A 27,553-nucleotide genomic window follows, 5' to 3' on the forward strand; every position below is an offset into this window, starting at 1 on the left:
TTTAAATTATGTGTTGCAGTTTTTTGTTTTATTTCATTAGTTACATCTAATATTTACATTAACAAACTATTGGAAAGATGTTTGTATCCAAAGTATTTTACAAATATGAACAATAACTAATGAAAGCAACAGAACAAAACATGTAAATACTATTATGATTTTATTTAGTCAAATACACTGAGTGCACAGAGAACAACAACAACAACAACAAAAACATTAAATAAAATGAATACACACAAATATTAAGATATGTTGAACACAAATACAGATATTATGATAAAAGCTGAAAACCTGTAACCATTGACTTCCATTGTATTTGTTGGTTTTCCTACTATGGAGTCAGTGGTTACAGATTTTCAGCCTTCGTCATATCTTTATTAGAGTTAACAGAAAAAAATAACCTCAAAGGTTTAGAACCACTTGATGGCAAATAAATATTAAGGCACATTACATTCGTGGGTGAAATATCTATTCAGCTCAAACTACTGATTGATCTAATGTTTAACTTTGAGCAAAAGCACTCGTCTCAGTTCTTTAAAGGGTTATTCAGTTCAAGTTATAACTGCTTACCTAGTGTTTTGATGTACCAGTTTTGTTATTGTGAAGAACAATAAATGAGTAAACAACAAATTTTAAGTCATCCTCCATTTATTTACATTTATACAAATTATATTTTTATTCAGGCATTGAGGGAAAATTCCTTTCTGGAGTAATGCAACATATTGTTTACATAAGACAGGATGAAACAGCAGCAAAACACACTCATACACACAGTGAAAGAAACAAAGCTACAAAATGGGAAGGAATTTGCAAAGAATGTATCAATTAAGCACATAATGCATTTATCCACCTGAGCTTTTAACTCTTATTGACAACTACAGCTCTTCTACAATACAGTTGGACATTGATTTGTTTGTGCACAACAGACAGTTACAATCCTATGCTGAAATGTGACATCTTCACCTTCACAAGGGAGTATCATGTTGATGGGTCAGTGCTTGTTATTAAGATTTTGTCTTTTTTACTGTTTGGTACTTGAGCATCATTCTTGTCACAAAATCCATCAGACATACTGAGTGTATCTCCTCATCAGGGTTTCTCACCATCTTCAACCTCATGTGTCTCCTTCTCTGCATGTTGTTCGTCCACATCTTTAGCTGACTGCGGTTTTGGTTTTCTTTCCCTTCTCTTCGTTTGTCTTGCAATGATAAAGTTAGAAACGTATATACAGCAAAAATATAACACATAAAAAGAATAAGTAATAATAAATGTACTCTAATGCTACATGCTTATGGAAAATGACAGTTTGAGCATAAGAAACCTAAATTGAAATTTGAACTTTTAAAACAATAACTCCCAGAAAGAACATTCACTGATAGTTTACTCATCCAATATATTTATTATTTTTAAACTGCAGGTTTATGAAGCTACAGTCTGAAGGTTTAAATATTTCATGTAATGTTTTCAACAAAAACCTTTATTTGTTTTAGAAAAAGGCCAGTCGAAAATGTACTTTTTGACAGGGGGTGAGTAAATCAGCAAATGTAATTTGTAACTAAGTATTTTACAATATTTTAACAATCAATTACTTTACAATCTTAAATCCAAATGCACTACGTTGATTTACTAAGATTTAAATGCAGTTCTACCCCCAAAACTAAAGTGTTACATTGAATTAAAATAAGTATTAGAAGCTCAATGACAATTGTAAAGGCACTTAAATGTTCTTACGTACTTACCTTTATGAAAATGTCGAGAGCATAAACGGAGATATGCCAGCAAAAGATATATTTTGCGTCTCAATGCAGCAGGCCAGGGCACCCGATGTACCGCTACAGTCTGTCAATATCCTTTCTTCTGAGTGGGAAATTTAATATATCTGTCGTCGTGATAATTTGTTTACCTTTTCGATCGCGTGATTTGCTATTAACTTACAGCCCTTAACACAACAAGAACGTAAAACTGTATTTACTCTGCGAAAGACGCTAAACATAGTTAACTTTGATGAAAGGTTTTGTGCTATCCAACAACACACATTCTTGTCTTGATGCAATCTTGAAAAGCTTTTTGGATCCACATCAAATGTTGACTACTGTATGAAAGTGTAAACAAGCTAATTTTAAAAAACACAGTAAATTACACAAGCTAGTAAAACACACAACTGGATGTTTTCATAATTTGCATTTATTTGGATCATGGTCTTATTACACTTGGGAGAACGCATCTAAACCTCCTGGAATATTTATGGAACTTCCTCAGTTATTGGAGGGTCTGTAATTACAAAGAAAAACATGATTAGATCAGAAAACCCATTACGACTGATTGATTGTTTTGTAAGCTTTAGCAGGACTCACTTTGCCCATTCCACATTGAGAATGAGATGATCGTATCCAAAGCCTGACACACCAGCGATGGCTCTGGCAGCATCTTCACGGCGATGGAAACTGATGAAAGCAAAGCCCTGGAGTGACAGGAAAATATGCTATGAATGTGTTCAAAATAATAATGCACCACGATTTTGATAACTCTTCAAAATGACTGGAATAAAGTTCTGCAGCATAATGATGCATTTCCAACAGAAAAGAAATATTGAGTAGGGGTGCGTTTTTTTTTTTTTTATGTGAGCTCCTCTCATTTTTCACTCACCGCAAACTAAGGCTACATTCACACTGTCAGGCTTAGTGCTCAAATCGGATTTTTTTTCTCAGGTCTGACTTTTTATGCACGGCTGTTCACACTGCTCTTATAAATGTGGCCAATATCAGATTTGCAGTGTGAACAGATCATGGTCCTAAACTGACCCGTATGCGCAAAAAGTGTAGTTACGGACAGATACTATATGAAGTAAGAACGTTGTCAGATCATGCTTATATGATTATTTCCCTTTTCACAGACAACCGTGGTGTATTTCATGAACTGTAAATGATTGTTCTGCTACTCCTAATGTGTATTTCGGCATTTGAAATCTACAATAAGTCACTTGTGATTGAAAACACTGATCATTTGTGATTTATGACAACCGCGGTGCGAGTTTGTTTGACCACCGGTGTAGTGAACTCATCAAGGGTTAATGAGCAGCCGCAGACTGAACTGTGAAGGCGGAGTTGCTTCATCTCCGTTTGCAGAGTTATTTCATTGTACTTTGTTATAAACAGCAAACACGTGCTGAAGGGGGGTTTGGGTGCTCGAGCACCTGCCCTTTTTTCTCTCGGAGAGAAAGTTCTCCCTCCTTTGTACGCGGATTCCTATCTGCAACACGCACAACGCTCTTCACCTTCGCGATCAACCCGTGCCCCAATCGTTAACAAGCACCAGTTTTGCCTCCAAAATATTTTTCAAAATCAACAACCAACTTTCTGTGGTAAAGTAATTGGCCTGTGTGCTATTCTACTAAGCTGCTGAGGAGTAGAGGATGCTTGCAGCACAGAATGATGACATGTCGCTCAAAGATTATGTAAAAGTCACATGAAATCCGACATAACCTTTCACACTGCAGTCGCATTGCAAAACATCAGATCTGTGTCTGATTTAAGACTACATGTGAAAGTGGCACAGAACTGACCTGAAAAGATCAGATTCCATGCGGTTTGGGCTGTTCACACTATCATTACCTGAGTCACATGTGGGCAAAAAAATCTGAATCGGGCCTTTATTAATTTAGCTGCAGTGTGAACGTAGCCTAAAGGAAGTTTGAATATTTATATAAAGGCAAGTATATACTTCTGAGTTAAGTGCGCAGGGATGCCTTTGCACTACTCGACCCCCCAGTTCATTCAAGTTGCTAACTTGGTATTCTTGCGCATGATAATTTTTCTCCTGCCTGACACTGAACTGTTTGGATACAAAAGCACTTCAAAGCAGCTGATCACACTGAACGCGCTTTTATATTTCAAAAACGCACGGTGCACAACACTGCTTTTTTTGTTGACAAAAAAAACGCACGGTGTGTGCTTTTTTTTCTTCTGTCACTAGGGAATAACCGAATCAGCTGCATATTGTGCACAAGCGTTGCTGTTGATAGTTAGAATTGTAAAATTTAATATTGTGATTTTAAAGATTTGTAAAGTCATACACTTTACAGCGACAACTAATCTCTCCTCCATCTTTAAAAGTGTCTGTAGTCGTCTTGACAAAAACAATCACAGCTGTCACCTCAACTGAAACCCCGCCTCTGCTTTCATTTGATTGGACAATGAAAAAGACGTGACTGACGTAATGCGATTTTTTCCGCTCAGAGTTGACTTTTTAAACTGCGAGCGCACAGTGCTCAACAGCAAAAAAGCGAGGCGCAGCAGGCAGTTAAAATGCGAGATGCACAGGGCGCATAAGCAGCATGCAAACCATTTAAAAGATGCACCTCTCAACGCAAAAAGCGTGTTCGGTGAGTTTGGCTCCTAAAGAAGGCAGAGTCCTGGAACACACCCACTGAATACATAATTATCATGGACCACTGGTAGCTCAAAGGTGTTGAGGAGCTAAAACAAACTGTTTAGAGGTGCTGAAATGAGCTATTAAACAAACTTTGTTTTAACCAAATTTAAATGACTTTTAAATGAAATGACTTTTAGTTATTTTTCGGTTTCGTTTAAAGTACACTGGGGCCATCGAGCTGTCAAACTCGCATCAGAAGATCTGCAGTTCCGGAGAGAATGCAAATGTTAAGATAGATTAAAGATTATCAACTTTTTTTCAGTTATTTTGTTCACTTTAGCACTAACAATGTGCACTAATAAACATCGTACATTTCGATTTCATGAGGACTTTAAGTAGACGGGTCAACTTGAATGTTTAACTTCTCTTTGCTTTATATGTCAATATAAAACCATTATGGTTGCTAGACTATAAAGAATTTTTGTTGTGCAATATATTGCCACAGAAATGGTTGCAACAAGTGGTATTATTGTCAATTTGAGATCATTTTATGCCACTGATTATAATGACATGCAACATCATAATGAAAATAGCCATAAGGACAATCAAGGAACAACGATTTTAATTCTTAAGGTTATTTAGATTCTGTAATTTGATGTAAAAAAATTTTATGTCTTATGTATCCTATTAAGTAAATGTCCAATTATTAACTTTGACAATGGTGAGGTAGAATGTAAATGTCATTATATGTGAATATATATTGCAACACCAAAAATAATTGAGGTCGTGACTATGTATTGCACAATAAGTTGATATATTAATTATTATGACAGGCCTAATGGTTGTGTTTCATCTCTTACCTTAGACTGGCCTGTGTTCTTATCTTTCGCCAAATAGATCCTAGAGATGGAGCCGAAAGGCCTGAAAAGCTCTTGCAGATCAGTCTCTCTGGTGTCCTCAGACAGGTTGGTCACACGGATTGTAGCGTTATCATCAGCTGGGGAAAATATACCACACATTTTTAATTAGGCCCTTGATTATGAAAATCAGTTTGCAATATTTGAATGTCAAAATGTGCACCTCTGCGATTAGGCTGCATAGACTCTCCTCTGCGCGTACCACCATCCCGTAGACTTGGGGGAACATACTTCCCAGTTTTGTTCTGGACAGGTTGGGCAGGCTCAGGCTCTAGATATTAAAATGAAATAATTTACATTAAAATACTAATTGGATCTCAAAATGAACAGTGTCAAAATTAACAGGACAACGTAAAGGTTTCGTACCGGCTGCCTTCTCTTTCTCTCCTGTGGACAGACCCAGCTGCTCGGCCAGTTCCTTCTGCATAGGACCAAGTGTGTCCTTGTATGGACAGCGGGTGGTCCAGTGATCCCCCTTACAGATTCGGCAGGACACAATCTTCTGTCCTTTCAACTTGTTCATGGGATCCTCATCTTGGTCTTGAGCATTCAAATCCTACAAAACAGTCAAAAGATCACTTCAAGTTGGCATCTGTACAACAGGGAAGTGAAACGTCAGAACTGGGAAGCTTACAAAATGCTTGTGCACTGAGCAACAAAGAAAAACAATTTCTGAAAATGGATGACTGCCATCATACCTCTTTGCTGGAGATGAAGGTCATGAAGACATCATCACTCACTGTAGTGGTGGCAACATTTGGGCCTGGTGCATCATATTCTGAGTTGCCAAATTTTTTCCAGTTCTGTTGGGAAATGAGAAATAATCTCAGCAATAACGCATAAACAATAGATTTAACGTATTTAGATAAGAATATGTTTTAGACAAATTACAACATACCTTCCTCCTGGCAACTGCTTTGGAGGCCTTTCGTGTCTCAATTTTGAAAGTCCGGATAATCTGACCATAGAGGATTGACAGAAAATTTCAAATCTGATTTCCCTGAAAACAAGCACTATTTATATGTAATATAAACATATTTAAAACTCTACTGACCTTAAACTTCTGCCCATCGTCATCAATCTTGTATTCTGTGACGGTCTTGATGTTACCTTTGACAGTCTCTTTTGGTGAAGGGAGTGAACCTGTTGAAGATGTGCATGAAAACAGGTCTGTTACAGATGCATGAATATGCTTAGTTAACATCTCATGTCTAGCAGAGGGAGTATAAAGGTTAAGCTCATCCAAGTAAAAAAAAATCCATGCTTAATGCCATGTATATCCATTGGCCACTACATTAGGTACTCCGGTTCAACTAGACATTAACACAAATACATAATCAGTCAATCACATGAAATTCACCCTAATGCATTTAGACATTTAGTCATGGTTACAACCATCTGCTGATGGTCAAACCGTACATCAGAATGGGGACAGAAAGTGACAAAGTTGACTGTGGTATGGCTGACGTTGATAGACTTTGCTGTTAAATTGTACAAATAAACATTACTAAATAAAAATGTCCTGTGAACAGAAGTTATGTCTTGTTAATGGAGTAGTTCTGAGGAAAACAGCTAGACTGATCTCAGGTGATAGAATGGCAAATGGCAACACCTTGTGTATTTTTAAACACCTGAAATACACATTTCCCTTTATGTATTCATATTAATGAATCATACTGGATAAATAATTAGTGTTACAAATATGTACTAGCATTACAAGTCTTTATTTGTTTATATTAAGCTTTAACTGTTGTCACTAACTTACTGATATTTTGACTGTACTTCTCTATAGCGTAAAGTATAATACGGGCATAGACTGAGCAACAAAGTACAGTGAAATATGGCGAAGAATACGTATAGTATGTCAACAGTAGTACGTATGTACAGCATATTAACGTAAGTTACTTTATAGCTCGATGTAACAGCATAGAAGATAACAAAGATAACAGAGCGCCGTCTGCCTTCTATAAGTTAGTCAAGTTAGCATTGAGCTCACTGACCGTAATATAAACTGTAAGGAGTGTGTTTTGTGCATCTGTAAGGTATGTGTTCATATCGCTTAATGTAACGAGTGAGATTTAATTAAAGACTGTTTAAACACGTGCGTGTATGATCGCAGGCTGCGCGGCGGCCTCGTACCTTCATCTCCCTCTTCCTCCACCTGATCGGCCCAGCTAGGCTTTGAGCTGTCGAATAACACAAGTCATTAGATGACTGTTAACCAATTGTAAATACAAAAAAGCTCTACGGTTTCGTTGATATAAAACTTACTCGTCGAATTCGATCGACGGCATCTTTGCGGGTCGTCTCGAGCCTCTAGAGGAAGCGCTTCGCGGGAAGGGAGCGAGGGAAAGGATACCCTACGACACAGCGCCACCCGTGCCTGCGGAGGACTTCAGTTTTTCCAAATGTGTGTAATGCATTTTGGGTGGAAAATATGTATGTTTTTTCCTCCAACATCCTTCAATATATCTTTTTTGTGTTCAACAGAAGAAAGAAACTCAAACAGGTTTTGAACAAGAGGAGAATGTGAGTAAATCACTTATGGATGAACTATCACTTTAATTGCGTTTATATTTCACTAAGATGGCTCAACTCTTCCCTTGCTATTAGTGTCTTGTTTTTTACTATCCTGGCTTCCATTACAATTTTGCTCAAACCATTTGAAATATATATTTTTAAATGTTAGTAAACTATGATGGCATTCTCATTTACTGATGTTGTGCAACTAAAACACTATGTGTCTACAAATAAACAGCCAAACAGCCTCACAGCGAGAAGGTCACTGGTTCGAGTCCCGGCTGAGTCTGTTGGCATTTCTGTGTGGAGTTTGCAAGTTCTCCCCATGTTGGCCTGGACAGGTGGATTTACCCAATACATGAGGTAAGCGGTTGCTTAGGGCCGCAGGAAATCTGGGGGGGCCCAAAAATACCTAGAAGAATACATTTTACCTAAATTATTTGGTGTTTTTAATTAAAATGTAATTATTTTAATTGTTTTGGTGTATGGTAAGGCAGGCCCGTAGCCAGCCTATTGAAAGGGGTGGTTCTTTTTTTTCTCAAAAAGTGGACCATTTTGCAGTTATTCGCCTTATTTTCTATTAAGTTATGATGTTCAAATACTGCATTTTAGTGAAATTTTAAACATTTATTTTTGCTGGATCAGCATGTCATTCATCATGATTATAATAACCACATTTTTTGATGCAACAAAAGTATTCCCTACATTTTTGTCAAAGTGCTTACCATACTATTTTTACCACTAAGTGTTTATTTACAAATGTGCATTTAAACTGTGAGATATTACAGTTTTATAAATAATGTTATGAGCTTAGAATTTTTAATTTAAAAAAAAGTTGGACAAAGAAATATGAAAATTGTTTTTAAAATACAAATTTATTATAATCCTTTATTAAAAAAAACTTAGGAATCTGTTAAAACTTGTTTTAAAAGGGGAAAACTGTAGCCTACAGGCAAATAACAAACTGGCCAGCTTATTTCCTCAGTCAGAATTTGTCCATTTGAATAATTAAAAATTACATTTGTCTTAAAGCTGCCTTCTTTAATCAGTTATTTTCACAATTTATGATGGCATACTGTCAAAAATGGGACAAATGAGCTTGTATAAGCAGCTAAATTCTTGACTTTGTTAATAGGGTTAATTAATAATTCTGTTTATTTATTGTATCAAAGATTAATGATTCAATAAAAGTATGTACATTTCTGAGTGATGATTTTTGCCAGTTCTTATTATTTTTTATCTTAGGGGCATATTGGTCAGAGAAGGGGGGTTTAAGCATCAAAACAATAAATCTGTAATACACCTTTAGAATGTGCTATTTTTTATTTTTTATGCTTTAAAAAATATGACTATCATACACTTTTACCATTACACAAGGCATTCACTAATATTCAATCATTGTAACAGCAGTTTATGTAAAAAAAAAAAAAAAAAACATCCTGATTGACATATTTAGATCCAAATCATTTAATTAAGTATTCATTTGCAACTAAATAAAAGTCTGACCCTAAAAATGTGAACTATCTATTTATAACTTTACATATTTGTACCTTTACATTAAGGCATGTCTATTATTTTTTCAATAAATGGATGTACCTTAGTGAATTATAATTTATTCCATGCTAAATAAGCTAAATACTACATATAAAAAATAATAAATTGTAATATGTGTAGGTAAAATGTGTAATAAATTTGATAAATGTGTAAAATAGTTGACATTAACTTTTTGCTCACCAGCCACTGTTGCTAGTCATTCCCCAAGGTTACTAGCCACTTGACATTTTCACAAGACAAAATTTTGTTGTTGTGAAAATATATTTTATATGCTTAAATTTGACTTTTGTATGTTAAAGTACTTGATTTAGAGACATTTTACTTGATTTAGGCTGTTAAAAAAGCTCTGACCACCCAAATTATGATATTAAAGTCCAAATTATTCACCATTTAGTTTTATTATTTCCCAAATGATGCTTAACAGAGCAGGGGATTTTTCACAGTATTTACTATATTTTTTCTTCTGGAGAAAGTGTTCTTTGTTTTATTTTGGCTAGAATAAAAGTAGTTTTGAATTTTTAAAAAACATTTTAAGGTCACTATTATTAGCCCCCTTAAGCAATATTTCTTTTCGATTGTCTACAGAACAAAACACTGTAATGCAATTATGACTGGCCTAATTACCCTAACTTGCCTAGTTAACATAATTAACCAAGTTAAGCCTTTAAATGAAATACTAGTAAGTTCACTTTAAGCTGAAAACTAGTATCTTGAAAAATATCTAGTAAAATATTATGTACTGTAGGAGGAAAGATATACAGGGGAGCAAATAATTCAGGGGTTCTGATAATTCTGACTTCTGTATGGTAGCCTTTACAAGCTGGTGTACAGTAGTCAACCTAAAACCAAAACAATACCCGTATTTTTGATTAACTTTTTTGATCTAAATCAAATGTTGACTACTAATGAAGGTGTATGTGTACTACTATGATTAGTAACTACTATTGTCAAACCATGTTGCACAAAAATGCATTCAACAGACTTTTATGACATTAACTTAGGGCTTCTGGTAGTATCTAGAATAGCAAAGTCGAGTAAAGGAGGTCGAGCCTTCTCATTTATGGCTCCTAAACTCTGGAATAGCCTTCCTGATAACGTCCGAGGCTCAGACACACTCTCCCAATTCAAAACTAGATTAAAGACCTATCTGTTTAGTAAATCATACACTCAGTGCACCACCTAGCGGGCTTCCACACAAGTTTCTGCACCTTGTTTATACACACTATGAACTGCAGCTACGCTAATTATTCTCTTTATTCTCCATTTCCACCTGGGGATACTCTTCCCGAGGCCCTCAGACTATGCAGAGTCACTGATTCAATCCAAGACCAACAACGAGATGATCCCAAGGTTTCCATATCCTGGACCAGGCCGTATTCTGAGCAGCTACTGTGGTGGTCATGGAAGAGTGGAGAACATGAGACTGATTCCTGTGACGCTCCAGGGACAGACGAGTCTTCGCTGAGGCCAGCTTCCAGCCTCCGCCGCTGAGACTGCAGCTCTTCACAAGACGTTTGGCCAGCGGAGAAATTAAAATGGTCGTGCCCAACTGAGTCTGGTTTCTCTCATGGTTTTTTTTCTTCACTTCACCAATTAGTGAAGTTTTTTTCCCTCTCCGCTGTCGCCACTGGCTTGCATGGTTCGGGATCTGTAGAGCTGCGCATCGTTGGATTTGCTCTTCAATATTTGGACTCTCAGTAGTGATTATTAAACCACACTGAACTGAGCTAAACTGAACTGAACTTAAACACTACAAACTGAACTACACTGTTCCTATTTACTGTTACCTTTTATGTGAAGCTGCTTTGACACAATCTACATTGTAAAAGCGCTATACAAATAAAGGTGAATTGAATTGAATTGAACATTACTGTAAAGGAAAAATATAAAAATGTGATTCATTTTACGTTTAGAGTATACTTTATTGTGTTTGACCTGCAAACCAGATAAACTCACAGCAAATACAGAATGAAAACAGTGAAACATTAAAATATGTGCGCTCCTAAATATAACCTGCGGTTGGCTTGACCGTCACCGCGTTGTCCTGAAACACGGCTGGCTTGACCGCAGAGCAACACGCAGCTAAAATAAGCTTTCTTTGCTCAACAACCCTGCTGAAATACAAAGCACAAGAAAACATCACAACAAACAGGCATACAGGTAAAACATCACCGACCACAGTTTCTATGTATGGGTGTTTCCCAGTGATGGGTTGCAGCTGGAAGAGCATAAAACATATGCTGGATAAGTTGGCGGTTCATTCCGCTGTGGCGACCCCTGATTAAAGGGACTGAGTCGAAAAGAAAATGAAAGAATGGAAATATTGAGAATACGTCAAAGCTATAGTTGCCGTCTGCCATGTTTGTGGACAAAATCTCAAATTGCTAATTATCTTTGATATATCTAACTTGTGTACTTTCTGCCATATACAGGAAGAAACTTTATTCCACTTATTTTATAAGTGCACTTACGTTAAACATTAACATGATGCAGTTATAATAACATTATTTTTTATTTATCGTCCCTGCTTAATATAATTTCAATTTGTCTATTCATTCATTCATTCATGCATTTTCTTTTCAGCTTAGTCCCCTTATTAATCTGGGCTCGGCACAGTAGAATGAACTGCCAACTTATCCAGCACATGTTTTACGCATCGGATGCTCTTCCAGCTGCAACCCATCACTGGGAAACATCCATACACACTCATTCACACGCATACACTACGGACAATTTAGCCTACCCAATTCACCTGTACTTACAAGAAAACATATTTTACGTTTTGTCAGTTTAGTGGCTCATTCGTACGAATTCGTACGTTCGATTTTAAAAAGGAGGCGTGGCACCTAACCCCACCCCTAAACCCAACCGTCATTGGGGGATGAGCAAATCGTACTAAATTGTACAAATTAGATCATACGAATTTATATCAATAAGCCACTAAATCAAAAAGTTACGAATTGCCGTGAGATTGTGTTGCTATACCACATGTCTTTGGACTTGTGGGGGAAACCGGAGCACCCGGAGGAAACCCACGTGAACATGGGAAGAACATACAAACTCCACACAGAAATGCCAGCTGACCCAGCCGAGGCTTAAACCAGTGACCTTCTTGCTGTGAGGCGATCACGACGCCCTTAAATTTGTCTATAAGATATATTTCTGCACTTTTCTGGTAGTGATCATGCTCTTGATCTTATCGTTAACTTTTTTGTGTTACACTAATTTTTTATACACAAAAATAAGTTCCTAAAGACAATACCTAGATTTGATATTTTCCTTGCTGAAATGTCATTTATTGTTGAATCTCTAATATTAATAATAATAAGAGAAATACGTTTCTTAAAGAAGACAAGTTCGTCCGAAAATGAACATTTCTTCTTCGTTTAGTAATCAAGTGGTCTAAAGCTTTTATTCAGTCTCAGAGAATGTGATGTTGGAAGAAAAAGCAGCCATTGACACTCAATAGGAACAAAAAAGTACTAAAAAAATGCTAGAACCATGAAAGTCAATAGCTCATACCTGCCAACGCTTACGTTTTTCACACCCATTTCCAGTTATAGGGTGGTATTACTTTGATTGCACCATCACCCTCCATTCTCTCAGAATTTTAAAGACAAATGTTGGCAGGTATGGTGTAATGTAAGCTAGTTTCGTCCAGTGATAATAGATATATAAAGTATATAAAATATAAACTTACGTTAAAACATTTCAAAACTGCAAAAATGGAACCACAGCATCTTCAGACAGATCCAAAATTTTGAAGGTATCAATATGCTATTTTATGTTTTTTTTTCAATAACTAAGTTAGGGCTGGGTGATTTGGCCTAAAATCAAAATCTTGATTAATTGAGCATTTTAACTCAATTACAATTAATGAGTGATTTATTTATTTATTTATTTTTTTTTTTGTCTGCATAGATTACAGACAAACTTTGTACAGTAAATATGCTCACATATTACAAGTGAGAGATTAAAATAATTGAAGGAAACACACACTACCTACTATCTATGATTATTTACTGACGTTAATCAACGTTGAACTGAAATTAAAACACACATTGCCTAAAACCAAAAGTCACTTTTTTCTTATTAAAAAAAGTGAAAATAAATAACGTGGGCTTTTGGAAACAAAATAAACTATTTTCAGTGTTTTTCATATTAAAAATAGAAAATAAGTAGCATCTCTTCTGAATAAAATATCTCTTGTATATCCTGTATGTAATATTTTAAGCAGTGCATTTCTTGTATCTTCTGTAAACAAATATAAAAAAATCGACCCAGAAAAATTAGATTGATTATAGGTTCTGAATGTCCATGTAGATTACTTTTTGGTTAATCTCCCAGTTTTACCAAAATCGACCTAGAAAAATTAGATTGATTATAGGTTCTGAATCTCGACTTCGATTACTTTTCGATTAACTGCCCAGCTCTAAACTAAGTTTTAATAACTGTTATTTGAATGTTCTTTCAGCCACAATCCTCAGTGCTGGGAAATCCACAAACTATGGCCAATTTACCTTATCTAATTCGTGTATTTTGACTGTATGGGAAACCAGACTCCCAGGAGGAAACACATCTAGACATGGGGAGAATATGCAAACTCCACATCGACAGACCTCCTGGCCCAGCCAAGACTCAAAGCAAAGACCTTCCTGCTGTGAGGTGATAGTGCTGACCACTTAGCCACCGTGCTGCCCCCATTAAAAATAGTGAACAAATTTAGTATAAATATATATATTTTTTTATATACCAAAAATATATAATATGATAACAGATGACATCATGATGACTTTTTTTTGGTATATAAAATCTTTGCATTGTCTTTCAGATATCTATCTTTTACCCATTGGTCAACAAGGCATTTTTTATCATTAAAAATCTGATAAAAGTTTGTGTAATCACTTGTTTGATATATTTTTAATACCTCAGGATAAATATGTTTAAGGGCAGCAGTGGCTCAGTGGTTAAAACTGCCTCACAGCAAGAAGGTCACTGGTTCGAGCCACGGCTGGGCCAGTTGGCGTTTCTGTGTGGAGTTTGCATGTTCTCCCCGTGTTCACATGGGTTTCCTCTGGGTGCTCTGGTTTCCCCCACAGTCCAAAGACATGTGCTATAAGTGAATTGAATAAGCTAAATCGGCCGAAGTTTATGTGTGAGAAAGAGCGTGTATGGATGTTTCCCAGTACTGGGTTGCAGCTGGAAGGGCATCCGCTAAGTAAAACACGCTGGATAAGATGGCGGTTCATTCTGCTGTGGCGACCCCTGATAAAATAAAGGGATTAAGCCAAAAGAAAATGAATGAATGAAATATGTTTAATTTTTTACTTGTATACTTCTGCAACACTCAATGATCACGCTATCAACTATTTTCCACCCATATTTTGACATTTTATTTTCACAAAAGTTATTTTAATCCTTAGACACTTTACTTTGACTAACTTTGTACTTAGTACTTTCATTTACCTTAAAATTGACTTTGACACATAGTGTATTACTAACTAGGGGTGTAACGGATCACAGTTGATCTGTGATTCGTACAGATCCCAACCCACAATTCGGAACACACATGACCTGTGCATTAATAAAAAAATTTTTTTGTAGATTTATCCTAAATTTGTAACAATCACAGAGAGAGATCGCCTCTTGCATCATTTAAATCACATGTATGAAAGTATTTAGGCTTTCCTGTAAAGTATAATGTTGACAGAAGTTGTGGTGGGTTATTCACATGATGTCAAATTGACGTTGTACCCCAACGTCGTGGGGACATTGTATTTTGTTTTGAAATTAAAATTGGGTTGATGTCAGAACTCAATGCCAGACCAACATCAGTGTCCAACGTCCAACCTAAAATCAACCAAATATCAACATCTAATGATATTAGACATTAACATCTAATGATAATGGCATGTGGTGGGTTTCTTAGGTTATTAAAGGTGTTTTCTGTCACTATTGTTTAGCCTCCATCAATGCATTCAGTGTAAGCTGCACGATTAATCATTAAAAGATCGGGATCTCAACACTCACACAACATAAATTATAAATGATGATGATTTGCATATGTTTATTAATCCTTTGAATCGCTACATTCAAATCTGAAAATGCAAAACTCAAGAAAGAGATTGAGTCTTTAGTCTTTTGAGTTAGTTATGAAGAGCTGAATCGTGAGATTTGTGATCCATTACACCACTATTACTGACGTCCCCAGCATTTGCTGTAGGAGATTTGCTTCATCTGATCCTAATCTGCATTCACTAATTCTGTAAATGAAATTATAAACATTTTTTTAATATATTTTTTTCTCTTAAATATCTTTCATTTGTATTTTTTCGCAGCAAACACAGTTAAAGCATTTTAAATGTCAGTCAAACATTATTTCCATTTGGTTTGTGGTTTGTTGGCGTACAAACACAGAGCACAAGCATAAACGGAAACCCTAAGCATAATCTACATCAGGAAGCCACTGTGTGAGCTTTTGGCCAAGATATAGTATGTATGAAGCTCAGTCATCTGAGCTTTTTCCACAGCAGACTGTCCGTATGCTGTCGAACACAGCCATGTACAAAAGCGGATGCAAGCACATGTTCAGCGTGGCCAGACCTTTGGAGACTTGATATGAATTATACAACCAGCACTCCTTTAAATTCTCTGACTTCAGGTACACGTGATACGTCTGCAGAAAGTGATAGGGCACAAATGACGTTGCGTAAAGGATGCAGACCAGAGCGACCATCAGAGCTACTTTTCTCTTCTCTAATGTGGTGATGTTTTTATTTTTCAAAACAGTCCAAATCACACCCAAATAGGACGCAAAGGTAACTAGAAAAGGAATCATGCATCCTACAACCATAAGAAATAACGTGTACTTAAAATGGGATTTCGCCCAACTTTTATCTTTGCATGAGACGCAAAGAGTGCGGTTGTATCCGCGTTCTGATTCCACGACTTCGGTTCCAGCGAAACTGAAAACCGGTGATGAAGCCATGATCACGATGAACCACACCAGCACACTTGCGATCTTTGCGTGTACAGGGCGCACGTAGCTCCGGGTGAAGAAGGGGTAAACGATGGCAATGTATCTGTTGACGCTGATGCACATGATGAAGAAAATGCTGACGTAGAGGTTGCAGGTGAAGAGGAAGCGTTCGATCTTGCATACAGCATCCCCAAAGGTCCAATTCTTCTTCTTGCCATAGTAAATGATGAGCAAAGGCAGGGTCAGGATGTAAAGAACATCGCTGATGGCCAGGTTACAGGAGAACACTACACCAGTGTGCCAGTCCTTCCTCTCTCTGGTCCCCAGGAGCCACAGGGCAAATATATTGCCCAGCAGAGCTACGGTCATCTCAATGCCATACATGGGTGGGAGAAGGTCGATTTGAAACTGAGATTCATTGCATAAACTGTTGCTCTTCATCTCTGTGTTCTGTGAGCCCTAGAAATAAAAAAAATAAAAAAATAATTGTTCATAGCGTCATTTCTAAACAAAGAGAAAACGCCTGCTTCTCACTCAGGGCTGTCTTTGCTAATGAGGGAGAGTTTGTCACCAATGGGCGGGGCTTTTTTCTACAGCCTGTTTTTATGGTGTAATGATACAAAATAGAGTTAATTAATTGTAACAGTTAGAAACTGGCGAAATTCAAACACTGTTGCCAAACAACTGTGTTTAAACCCCTTACAAAGATTTTACATAGTAGGTCCTCTTTAAAATGTAAAGGTTTAAAAATGCTCAAATTTGAGCTGTAATGTTGGAGATTTTTGGAGCTATTTACTTCAACAGGGTATATACAGGAATCAGAGAGTGTAATTTAATCCCTTTTAAGACCCCTTTTAAGACTCTTACCATACATTTTAAGACCTCATCTCTACGTTTCAACCAGTAACATTGGCGACATTTTAACTTACAGCATATTTAGTAAATACTGATTGTAAGAAATGAGTCCAAAATTAAAACGTTATTTATATACTGAACTAAAATGGTAATCCAGCACGTGGTGCCTGTAGAACAGCAGGAAAAATGGCGTCGTCTTGGTTACTGCAGTAAACAAAGCAGTGTGATGTCAAATCTAGCAGGATTTGATTGATTTCATAAACTATGCAGCATTCCGATGTTCGCAGATTAAATTCAGGCAAACTTTAGCATGCTGATAGAAAATATAATACCTTATAAAATAGCATTTAAGGCTTAAAATACTTTTTAAGGGCCTTAAATTTCTATAAATTGACTTATCAACCGTTAATACTTTTTAATACCCTGCGGACACCCTGTTTAAGTTGCATTCTCAAACTGTTTATTTCTGCCTTGTTAATGTGTATAAATTCATCTCTTAATCTTCAACAGAGAAGTAAATTGCTGACTTTTTTGCAAGAAATGACTCAAACTGACTCTTTCATATGTCGTGTGATTGGTTGTTTGCTGCATGTCACACTTTCAGCTACATGCAATGCAGAGTTATCATAATATCTTAAACACTGAGTTGATAAAGAACATTTACATCAAGCATTGTGATATCCCGGAACCTGATCTTGGCCAGATTGCATTTGTTTGGTTTTGTCAACCCGAAACTTACTCTGCAACCCCAACTTTTTAAGTGCAACAGGCCTCCAGGTCTCTTCATTGCAGTGTATTTACAGTTTCTGAGCAAGAGCACCCTTTGGAGATTTACTACTGATCATAGAGCCTTGCTTCCCTGACAAGATGTGCATGAGAATCACAGCTTTTACTGCATTGCGATTTCGTATACACCACAACCTTGACATTTAAGAGAATTTGAACACACAGGGCTCTATTTTAATGGCCTAGATGCAAAGTCTACAGCGCATGGCACAAGACCATTAAAGGGTGTGTCCGAATCCACTTTTGCTATTTTAAGGATGGAAAAATATGCTTTGCAACGCGGCGCATGGTCTAACATGGTTGTGCTTATTCTCTTAATGAGTTGCAGGTGTGTTTTGAACATAACTTGCATTAAACCAATCAGAGACTCATCTCTCATTCCCTTTAGAGTCAGTTGCGTCACTCTGTGGCGCATTTGCTATTTACATAGGGGACTTTGTTAGTTGAAAAATTTTATATTTCACTAATGAGAAAACAGTTAAACAGAGCATCTGCAGCGCGAGGATAAAGAACGATCCTCCTCCATTCTGCCTCTTTACTTTTCTTTTACTCTTTACTTTCGTGGTTCAGGAAACGGTGTTGTACGCACTCCACTGAAGACATCCATTAGCCTATATATTTAATTTTGTTTGTTAAGCACAAAAATTTGTTTCAAAACTATTTCTAAATTCAGTTCTAATTTCCAGCAAATGAATAAATGAACAATAATAAGAAAGAGTGGTCAAAAAAAGTTGTATCTAAACACACGTCCTGTTCTTATGCCCCATGTGGTGGTGCATACGTCCCAAAACCTGACAGGTGGACAAATCTAAACTTGTTTTTTTTTAAAAACAAATATAAATATGCATAAAATACATAATACTACTACTAATAATAACATTACACAAATGCAAATTGTCATGAACAAACTGAAAAAAGCCCCCCGGACATGAAAAGGGCATGGAGGTAGTGTTTTTTATATCTATGAAGTAAATAATAATTTTTGTAACATTTTAATCCTTTAATTTTTTTTCACATGTAAAGACATTTGTGTAATGCTGAATATCCTGTGTGTATTAAGAGTTTGATCCTACATAGGCGCATAACTAACGCGCTCTGTCCTGGACTTTAGACCATCTTTTAGTTGGTCAATTGGGCAGTCTATTTCAGTTTCTCAAAATAACAACATGCCAACAATGCACCTTAACACACCTCCTTTATAGACCGGCACACCCATGAGTCCACAAAGACAAATGGATTTGCACAAAACATGAAAATTAGGGTTGTGCTGGTCTGAAAATAGCGATGAATCGTGCCAAACATGTCCTGCGCCTTATTACACTGGGTGTATAATAGAACCCATAGCCCACAGTGACCAAAACTTCATCAGCAGAAAGAATCTAAAGACTAGAATCTTTAGTCTTATCTTTGCTAAGGAGCATGTTGAATGGACAGAGAACTGGTCTAAAGTTCCCTTTAGTCATGTATGCAAGTTAAGCTGGTAACACTTTACAATAATAGTAGATGAATAATGATGTAACAGTATGGAAACTAAATATTACTTTATTATGATCTAATGTTGAGTAAATGCATGCACTAATCATGAGCTAACTTTAACTACAACATAACGGCTACCTTAATTACTTGCTAGTACATAAATGTTAATTATTCATTCATTCATTCATTTTCTTTTCGGCTTATTCCCTTTATTAATCTGGGGTCGCCACAGCGGAATGAACCACCAACTTATCCAGCACATTTTTACGCAGCGGATGCCCTTCCAGCCGCAACCCATCTCTGGGAAATGATTGTTAATTAATGTATCAATTACCACATTAGTTTATGCCTAATTTAACCATCATGAACTCATGACATGTTAATGTATAATTATATCATGACTTTACTTGGAGGGGCACATCATCATTATCCCATTCTTAACTACTCATGAACTCCTTTTCCACATTCTTATGTTACTGTGTTTACACTGAATAACAATAGAAAAGTGTTCTGTCAACATCAACAGATTAAACACAGGAGTTCATGAGAAGTTAAGGATGAGTTAATGGTGATGTGCCCCTTCAAGTAGTCACTACATAGTTATACATTAACAGATTATGAGTTCATGTTTGTTACATTTAGCTTAAACGTACATGTTAATTAATACATTAATTAACAACATGTGCTAACAAGTAATTAAGGTAGCTGTTATTCACACATGAACTCTTGTGACTCATGTTGTAGTAAAAGCTAGTTCATGATTAGCACACGCCTTAACTCATCATCATTAATTTATAATAAATTAATATTTAGTTTACATATTAATATATTATTATTCATCTACTTTTATTATAATATAATTTATTTAGGACTGATATTAGTATTAGGACTGATGGGTACTATTATCTTTTCGCATCAAACTGTGGAAAGACTGATCTCAGGTGCTGTTTGAATAGTGCGTTTTCATATTTAAACACCCACAACTGCTCTCTGACTGACCTTCTGGACTATTTACGGACATGGTGGGTTACATTACTACTATTGCGTATCATTCCCTAATTTATCAAGCCCCTCTCATATGACATTACACAACCGGTAGACTGCAAGAACAGATGCCTGCAAAATATGCAGTGAGTGTGGCCCAGTGAGTGTGAATGGTTGGGTGTAGTCTATCATCCGTTTTGGTCTAGAGTGTGGACGGAGAGTGTTTTTCTGAAACCTAGTAAATGACAGTCTGGATGAGGAGTGTTTTCTTTGTAAAATGCCATTTTCAAACAAAATGCACTAGGTTAAGGGTGTTTTCACACCTGCCTTATTTCGTTTGGTTGAATCACACTACAGTTCGTTTTCCCTCTTGGTGCAGTTCATTTGGGCAGGTGTGAATGTAGCAATCACACTCGAGTGCGCACCAAAAGCAGACCAAAAAAGCGTAATGTCAAATGAACCCTGGAGTAGTTCGTTTGTGGTGAGAACATGATCCGAACTAAAACAGACCCAACTGCAAAAAGTACTGCGCCTTTTTGGACTAATCCGGCTGCTGTAGTCTGATGCGCTGTCCCATCTTATGGGGTGTGGAGGAAAAAGATTTGTTGACAGCGCTTTACCAAGAATTTAACAAAGAGAGAGAGGGAAAAACATTACCTGATGGATTGCTGGTAATATTTCCGGAAGATGACCATGTCACAGTTTAGCTAAATTAATTCATGCCTCCTCCTAAAGTGATTTGCAATGCGTTTTCGACGTTTGCATTAGGCATGGGACGATAACCGTTTTCAAGGTATACCGCGGTTTGGGAAGTCAAGGTTTTAAAAACGTCAACATTTTCTGCAACACCGTTCCTAAGGTATGTGTATGATTTTTTTTATCTACTTTTTTTTTCTTTTCAGGAAAACACTATCTCCAGCAGAAAAGATATCCAAAGATGCCATTTTAAAATCAATTTTTAAAAATCTGTTTTTGAAATAAAAGAATACAGCAGAAGTCAGTGAATCATTTGAATTGTTTAGCCTGACATGTTTACTGTTCCAAAATATTTTAAATGTTTCTCAAAATAAAATATATTGTTTAAAAGGAAAAAAAGTTTTTACCCAGACATTTAAAAAGAATTTATTTTAGAGCAGTAATCACAATACCGTGAAACCGTGATATTTTTTATCAAGGTTATCAGAATGTTATACCAGCCCATGCCTAGTTTGCATAGCATTAAGCCGCAGCATTCATTCTCAAAATGTATAGTTTGTCAGCCAGCGTGTTTGTTTACTTGCGGTTCCACTGGCATTTCCACTGGCATTTTCCAACACATTAATTCTGACTAATTAAAAAGTAGTTTAGGAAATACGTTCAATAACATCTGGTCAATGAGTGATGTGGATTTTTTTGTGGTTCTTTTCAACTGGTTCAGACCAAAGCAATCAGTGTGGTGTGAAAAGGACCCAAAACCGCAGAAAAATGCTACAATGTATCATTTGTTGCCCTGGGTCTGGACCAAATGAACCGAACCACAGATGTTAAAGCATCCTAAAATGCACCTCAGTGTCAAAATAATTTACTGACTTCTGCTATTTCATTTAGTGAGTTTAATTTTTTTACTTTCACTTTCGTCAATTGGTAAAGTTTTGTTCCTTGCCACCTTCGCCACTGGCTTGCTTAGTTTCAGACTTGTGGAGCTTGTGGATTTGCTGGACTTTCTGCAGTGAAAATTAAACCACAACGAACTGAACTAAACTGAACTCTAAAAACTGGACCGACAGTTTCAATTTACTACAACTTCTATGTTAAGCTGCTTTGACACAATCTAAATTGTAAAAGTGCTGTAGAAATAAAGATGAATTGAATTGAATAATAAAGATAAATAACTGAGATCATTATGCTATCATGTTTATTTGAACTTTTTAGCTTCATAAATAAAACAATACGTTATATGTGTTAATCTTTTACAAAATAGTTATTCAAACTCATTTAGTAAAGTCATTGAGAATATATAGGTTATCATTGTTGTAATATTGACTAGAAATATCCTTTTCATTTGATATCATACATTGATGGCTTCCATATATTGAAACTTTAGCACTGTTTGAATGAAAGTGATTGATGTATATAAAAACAATCCCTCTAAATCTAATAAATATGTTGCGATCTGGGCCATTAGTTAATACAAAACAATATAGGCTAGTACAAATAAAACACGACATTTAAATTTCAATCACATATAGATTATGAGTGAACTGGCTGTAGTTAATGCCACATAAGCTGTAATAAACTATGTTGAAAGTTAATGTTTCAAGTAAAAATATAGCAACAGCATCGTTTTAAAATATGCGTTCAGTGTGTGAGGGGCTTTCGCTGGAGGTCGTGAGGTGAGAGGTGAACGCAGAGAGAACAGAACAGGTCGATTGGCTCCCTCGTGCCATTTTACAAACTCCTTGTGGCAAAGAACTACGGAGATGCAGATATTATAACAATCTAATCGATAAACACACCTTGTTTTCCGTGCTTGGGTCTGCTGAGCTGACTTGACTTCTCGACTAAAAAATGCGCGGAAAGACTGGGAGGAGCCAGTCGCATATTCAAAAGGCACTGAGGCGATCACGAATTGTGTAAAACAGGGCTAATCACATACCTTTAGGGGGGCTTTAGGTTACGAAGGAGTTTATATATTCCGTTGAACATAAAATAACATATTTTGAAGAAAGCTGATAGTAGTAAGAACAAATCCATGGAAGTCAATGGTTACAGGTTTCAACTCTCTTTAAAATATCTTTTGTATTCAAGAAAGAAACATTGTTCAAAGCTTGGACCAAGTTAATGGTGAGTAAATGATGACAGAATATTCGAACTGTGTGTGAACTATTCCTTTTAAAAGTCAGTAAAGGCAACATAATAGCAATAGGTAAGTATAGGCTAGTGTTAATGTAGTAGGATAAAGGGATAGTTCACCCAAAAATGCATCATATAGTGCCAAACTGCATATATATAGTGTTGCCAGATTGGGCGGTTTTGAATTTGATTGTGCGGGTAAAAATGGCATTGGCAGGTTGGACGGTTTTGAAACAACTTTTATATGCAACTTATTCAACAAAACATAACTGTGCTCCTACTCCATTCAGTTAGTAGTGACAGGTGGCACCTGCAGCCGTACGGCTGTAAGCACTGCGTGTACCTACCATAAGAGGCACGAATTAATGCCGCTTTTTATTTATTTATTTTTTACATAATTTACATTGACTATTAAACAGTATACACTACGGTACATTGAAGCAAGAAAGAGTGAGAGTAAATAAAGGTGTGTGTTTGTGTGTTTTAAAATTGTGTATGTACCTGCATTGTGGGAGATGCCTTTTGGCTTTAGTTTTGCTGGCGGTTTTAATCGCACACTAAAAATTACAATTCAGATAGATATTGTTTAAAACAAGGTTTAAAATGAGTAAACGCTATTTAACACAGCTAAACTTAATTGAGATATACATGCCAGAAAGCCTAAAACCAACTATCGCTTCCCCACACCGGGTGGAGACCGCAGTCTCATCAGCGCATGAGCCTGGGGAACTGCAGGCCCAGCATGTGTCTCTTTCATCTGACAATTCAGATCCAGCTGCATGGAACCACTACCATTCAAGTTCTTTTAAACAATTTTATCTGACAGATGGGCACAAATAAGCAGACATCTTCATTCTCACAACAAGTTTCTGATTTCTCTCACCCTTCCAACCAAGTTTGTTCTTCCAAGGAAACCTGGCAACACGTGCTGCTGTGAATTCTTTGTAAAAACACCTTTACTGCTTATCGTTAATAAACTATTTGATTAAATGCATTAAATTGTAATTGAACGGCGCAACAGGGAAACAGCTTAAAATAGGCTTCTTTGAAACAGTGAATATTTTACTTTAATTTTATTTAGGCTAGATGATTATTTTATTTGACAATCCAGTTCGTGTTTTGGCATTGTTAAGCATATAGTGGACTTGTTTTGAGGCACTTCACCCTTAAATGTCTCACTCGTGGCGAGTTCAAGTGAGGCAATGTTTAAGCAACCCTGGCAGGGAAATATACATTTACATTTCAAAGAAAATATATTGGTATTAGAAGGAAACAAATTATGTCTTAACGAATGCCCTTAAATAATGTAGCCATCGAAAGCATCAGTGTTTCTTGAGATTGGAGATCAGGGATGATAGGGCAGGGCAGTGCTGCATATGTGCGTACCTTGGAATAAAATCCAACAGGGCCCCTGGTAGTTACCAATGCATATAGCGCCAACTTTCATCGATAATTTTTTCTTTCATCGAACTTTCATTTGATCATCATCGATCAGTTGCTGTATGGTTAACCATTATGACAGTTAAAGTAACTAGGTTAATATTGATTTAAATAAATTATTAATCTAATATTTTGGACAGCTTTTGGGCTTGAAGTCAGCTAAATCTGGCAACACCAGAGTGAAACTGTAATGGAACACTGAGAAGAAGCTCAACTAAGCAATTATTTTTGTTTATGCGCAAATAAAACTGTTCTCAAAACTTGATAATATTCATATTTTATATTTTTTTAAACTTTGTTTGGCAAGACATTACTGTTATGGTGGATGAGGGAGCTCTCTTGAGTTAATCCAAAATATTTTGATGTGTGTTCAGATAATGAATGAAGGTGAACAACATAAAGGTGAGTAATTTTCTTAATTTGAAAAAAAAAAAAAAAAAATTGGATGAACTAAGCCAACTTAACACTCACTACTGTCTGAGAACTGTGTAAGACAACGAAGAACAGCAAATCATGTCATGTGTCCTCTGACAGGCTTAAGTCATTTTTGACCGATGTAACCTTTAGAAAATTTTGTTGTAAACCTTTGAGCTACAATCATTGCTGTTCACTAATTTTAATAAAAATGACAGCTGTGAGAAAACAGAAGATCTGATCTTGTGTTTGCATTGTGCTGGTATTATGTCAGCAGATCATGTAATTAAAATTATGATATTTTATTAACTATATTTGAGACTAGAGAACATAGATTTAGCTGTGAGATTGTAAATGTGAATTAATCTCTCCTTGATACATTTACATTACAAAATGGCTGTTAGTCTGAGTACTGGCGTTTAAAGGCAACCTAGGAAAGGTGTTTTTTTATTTATTTATTTCATTACAAGCTGTTCACAGATTGGCAATAATTTTATGTATAGCCAATTTACAATTAAAATACAGTATGAATATGGCCATTTAGTTGAAGTTTAGTTTTATTGCATTGGATTTGGAAAATTGCACAACATTGCTTAATTGCACACATTATTTTAAGAACGGTTCACATAAAGATTATTTTATTTACTGCAAAATACCCCTTTGGTTACTTTAACTGGAAGGTTCTAAAATACCAACTAGCAATGAGTAATACTAACATTAGTTTTCTTGGCTAATGTAGTATAATATACTGTTATTTATGCTTTGATCATTCACCTATGCCATTCATCTTATTTTACACCCATATTAAGTAGTTGCCCATACCACTAAAGCAAAATTAGCATACACTGGCAAAACACTACCACATGATCAGATATTTTACTATTAGATATGCAGGCAAGTTTATGACAAGTGTGTCTATTAAAAAAAATGAAGTAATATGTATATAAATAGCATATTAAACATTGCAAAAGATTTCCAAAATGCTTAAAGTAAAAAATCAAATAAAACAAGATGGATCCACAGAGAATAACAAAATAAAACAAAGAGAATACAATTAAAATGCTAAAAAGAAAAAATATGCTTTTAACCTTGCTTTTAAAAGTTGTAAGGTGGCAATCTTGTGGCTACTGGTTCCATAGACAAGGGGTACTGACTGAAAACCCTATTTGACAGTTTTTAAGAGGGATATCTTAGAGTCCTGTCAGCAGATCGTCAAGATTGAGTAGTTGGCCATGGGGTAAGGAGATCTTTAAAGTAAGATGGAGCCTGATTGTTAAGAGCTTTAAAAAAAACAGAATCTTAAACTGAATTCTAAAATGGACTGTTGGCCAACAGAGTGAGGCTAACCTCATCGTAATTCTTTAACCCAGACAGCAGCATCATTTTGGGAAGGGGAACTGAGGAAGACCTCGGAGTATAATGAACTACAGTAATCTCAAAGTGAAGAAAACAGAAGGGAGGGGGAGTGCAGGCTCAAGTACATTCAGATGTATATATCACGTTACTGTCTGCAGTACATCACACGTGCACTGTGGTTAACAGCACCATGACTAAAAATAATACATAAATCGCATTGTAAAACAAGCTGGGATATTCTATTTTCAGTTCTTGTTTCGATATCACTACAGCATATAATAAAGTACAGAGTATTATTTATTAACAATGTACTTGCTACATGGTTACGTTTCTGATTACAGTTAAATACTCCTAATTACGCATAATATACTGTTCATTCCTATAGTACATAAACTTACTATAATGATGCATAATATACTGTTTGTTACTCTAGTAAGTACATGCAACAAGGAGGACAGTAGTGTCAAAATAGTGATACTACAAATTGATCTAATGAATTCAGCACTTGTGAACAATTTTACATTTAAGGCTGGTAATGAAATTGAGACATTTCTATTTTAACTACAAAATATTTAATTTATTGAGTTAAACCTACCATTCCACCAAGCAAAACACCTTACCGTTACCCAAGAAATCTCAATTAATAGACAGATTTCAATTATATTTTACTCAACTGGCATTTAACATGATGCAATCCACCTCTTAACCAACACACCATCTGACAGGAAACATTTTATCTATTTCTTTTACCCTCACTGGTTTATTTTTGTGGGATGTTGTGCAAACCTACGTTATAAAAAGTACTTGTACGTTGAAAAAAATAATCAAATTAAAAACAAGTCGATAAAACTTACCATATACCTCTGCTTCACCAAATCCTCTGACAGCCACCCTTGTAAGTGTGTCAAACTTCCTGTCTGCAAAGAATGCACTTTTTACAGAGCGATGTGTGAAATCCCACAGACATGCGTCACACTTAAAAGCATTTGAACAATTGCAACAGAAGTTACTTGACGATTTATTTATTGGTAAATTCAACCAACTCTATAAATATATACAAGGCACAATT

General features: G+C 36.0%; 2 protein-coding genes across 3 annotated transcripts; both read right to left on the reverse strand.

Annotated features, from left to right (window-relative positions):
• Positions 1 to 2,166: 2,166 nt before the first annotated feature.
• eif3g (eukaryotic translation initiation factor 3, subunit G) lies at positions 2,167 to 7,663 on the reverse strand. Its single transcript, XM_056454082.1, has 10 exons — positions 7,560 to 7,663; positions 7,428 to 7,474; positions 6,343 to 6,431; positions 6,187 to 6,246; positions 5,987 to 6,091; positions 5,655 to 5,844; positions 5,452 to 5,559; positions 5,232 to 5,368; positions 2,355 to 2,461; positions 2,167 to 2,271 (listed from the first exon to the last, which is right to left on the reverse strand). The coding sequence occupies exons 1-10, from the start codon at positions 7,580 to 7,582 to the stop codon at positions 2,256 to 2,258; spliced, it is 882 nt and encodes a 293-aa protein (XP_056310057.1). The 5' UTR covers positions 7,583 to 7,663; the 3' UTR covers positions 2,167 to 2,255.
• Positions 7,664 to 14,362: 6,699 nt separating this feature from the next.
• Positions 14,363 to 27,491, reverse strand: p2ry11 (purinergic receptor P2Y11). 2 transcript variants are annotated; one of them, XM_056454080.1, is made up of 2 exons: positions 27,339 to 27,491; positions 14,363 to 16,800 (listed from the first exon to the last, which is right to left on the reverse strand). In XM_056454080.1, exons 1-2 carry the CDS (start codon positions 27,339 to 27,341, stop codon positions 15,868 to 15,870), a joined length of 936 nt encoding a protein of 311 aa, XP_056310055.1. In that variant the 5' UTR covers positions 27,342 to 27,491; the 3' UTR covers positions 14,363 to 15,867. The 2 variants fall into 2 exon arrangements, with proteins under 2 accessions (XP_056310055.1, XP_056310056.1); XM_056454081.1 differs by lacking the exon at positions 27,339 to 27,491 and adding an exon at positions 22,938 to 23,020.
• Between the last annotated feature and the right edge of the window lie 62 nt (positions 27,492 to 27,553).

The sequence above is a fragment of the Danio aesculapii genome, chromosome 3 (assembly GCF_903798145.1).
Source record: "Danio aesculapii chromosome 3, fDanAes4.1, whole genome shotgun sequence".
Classification (NCBI taxonomy): domain Eukaryota; kingdom Metazoa; phylum Chordata; class Actinopteri; order Cypriniformes; family Danionidae; genus Danio; species Danio aesculapii.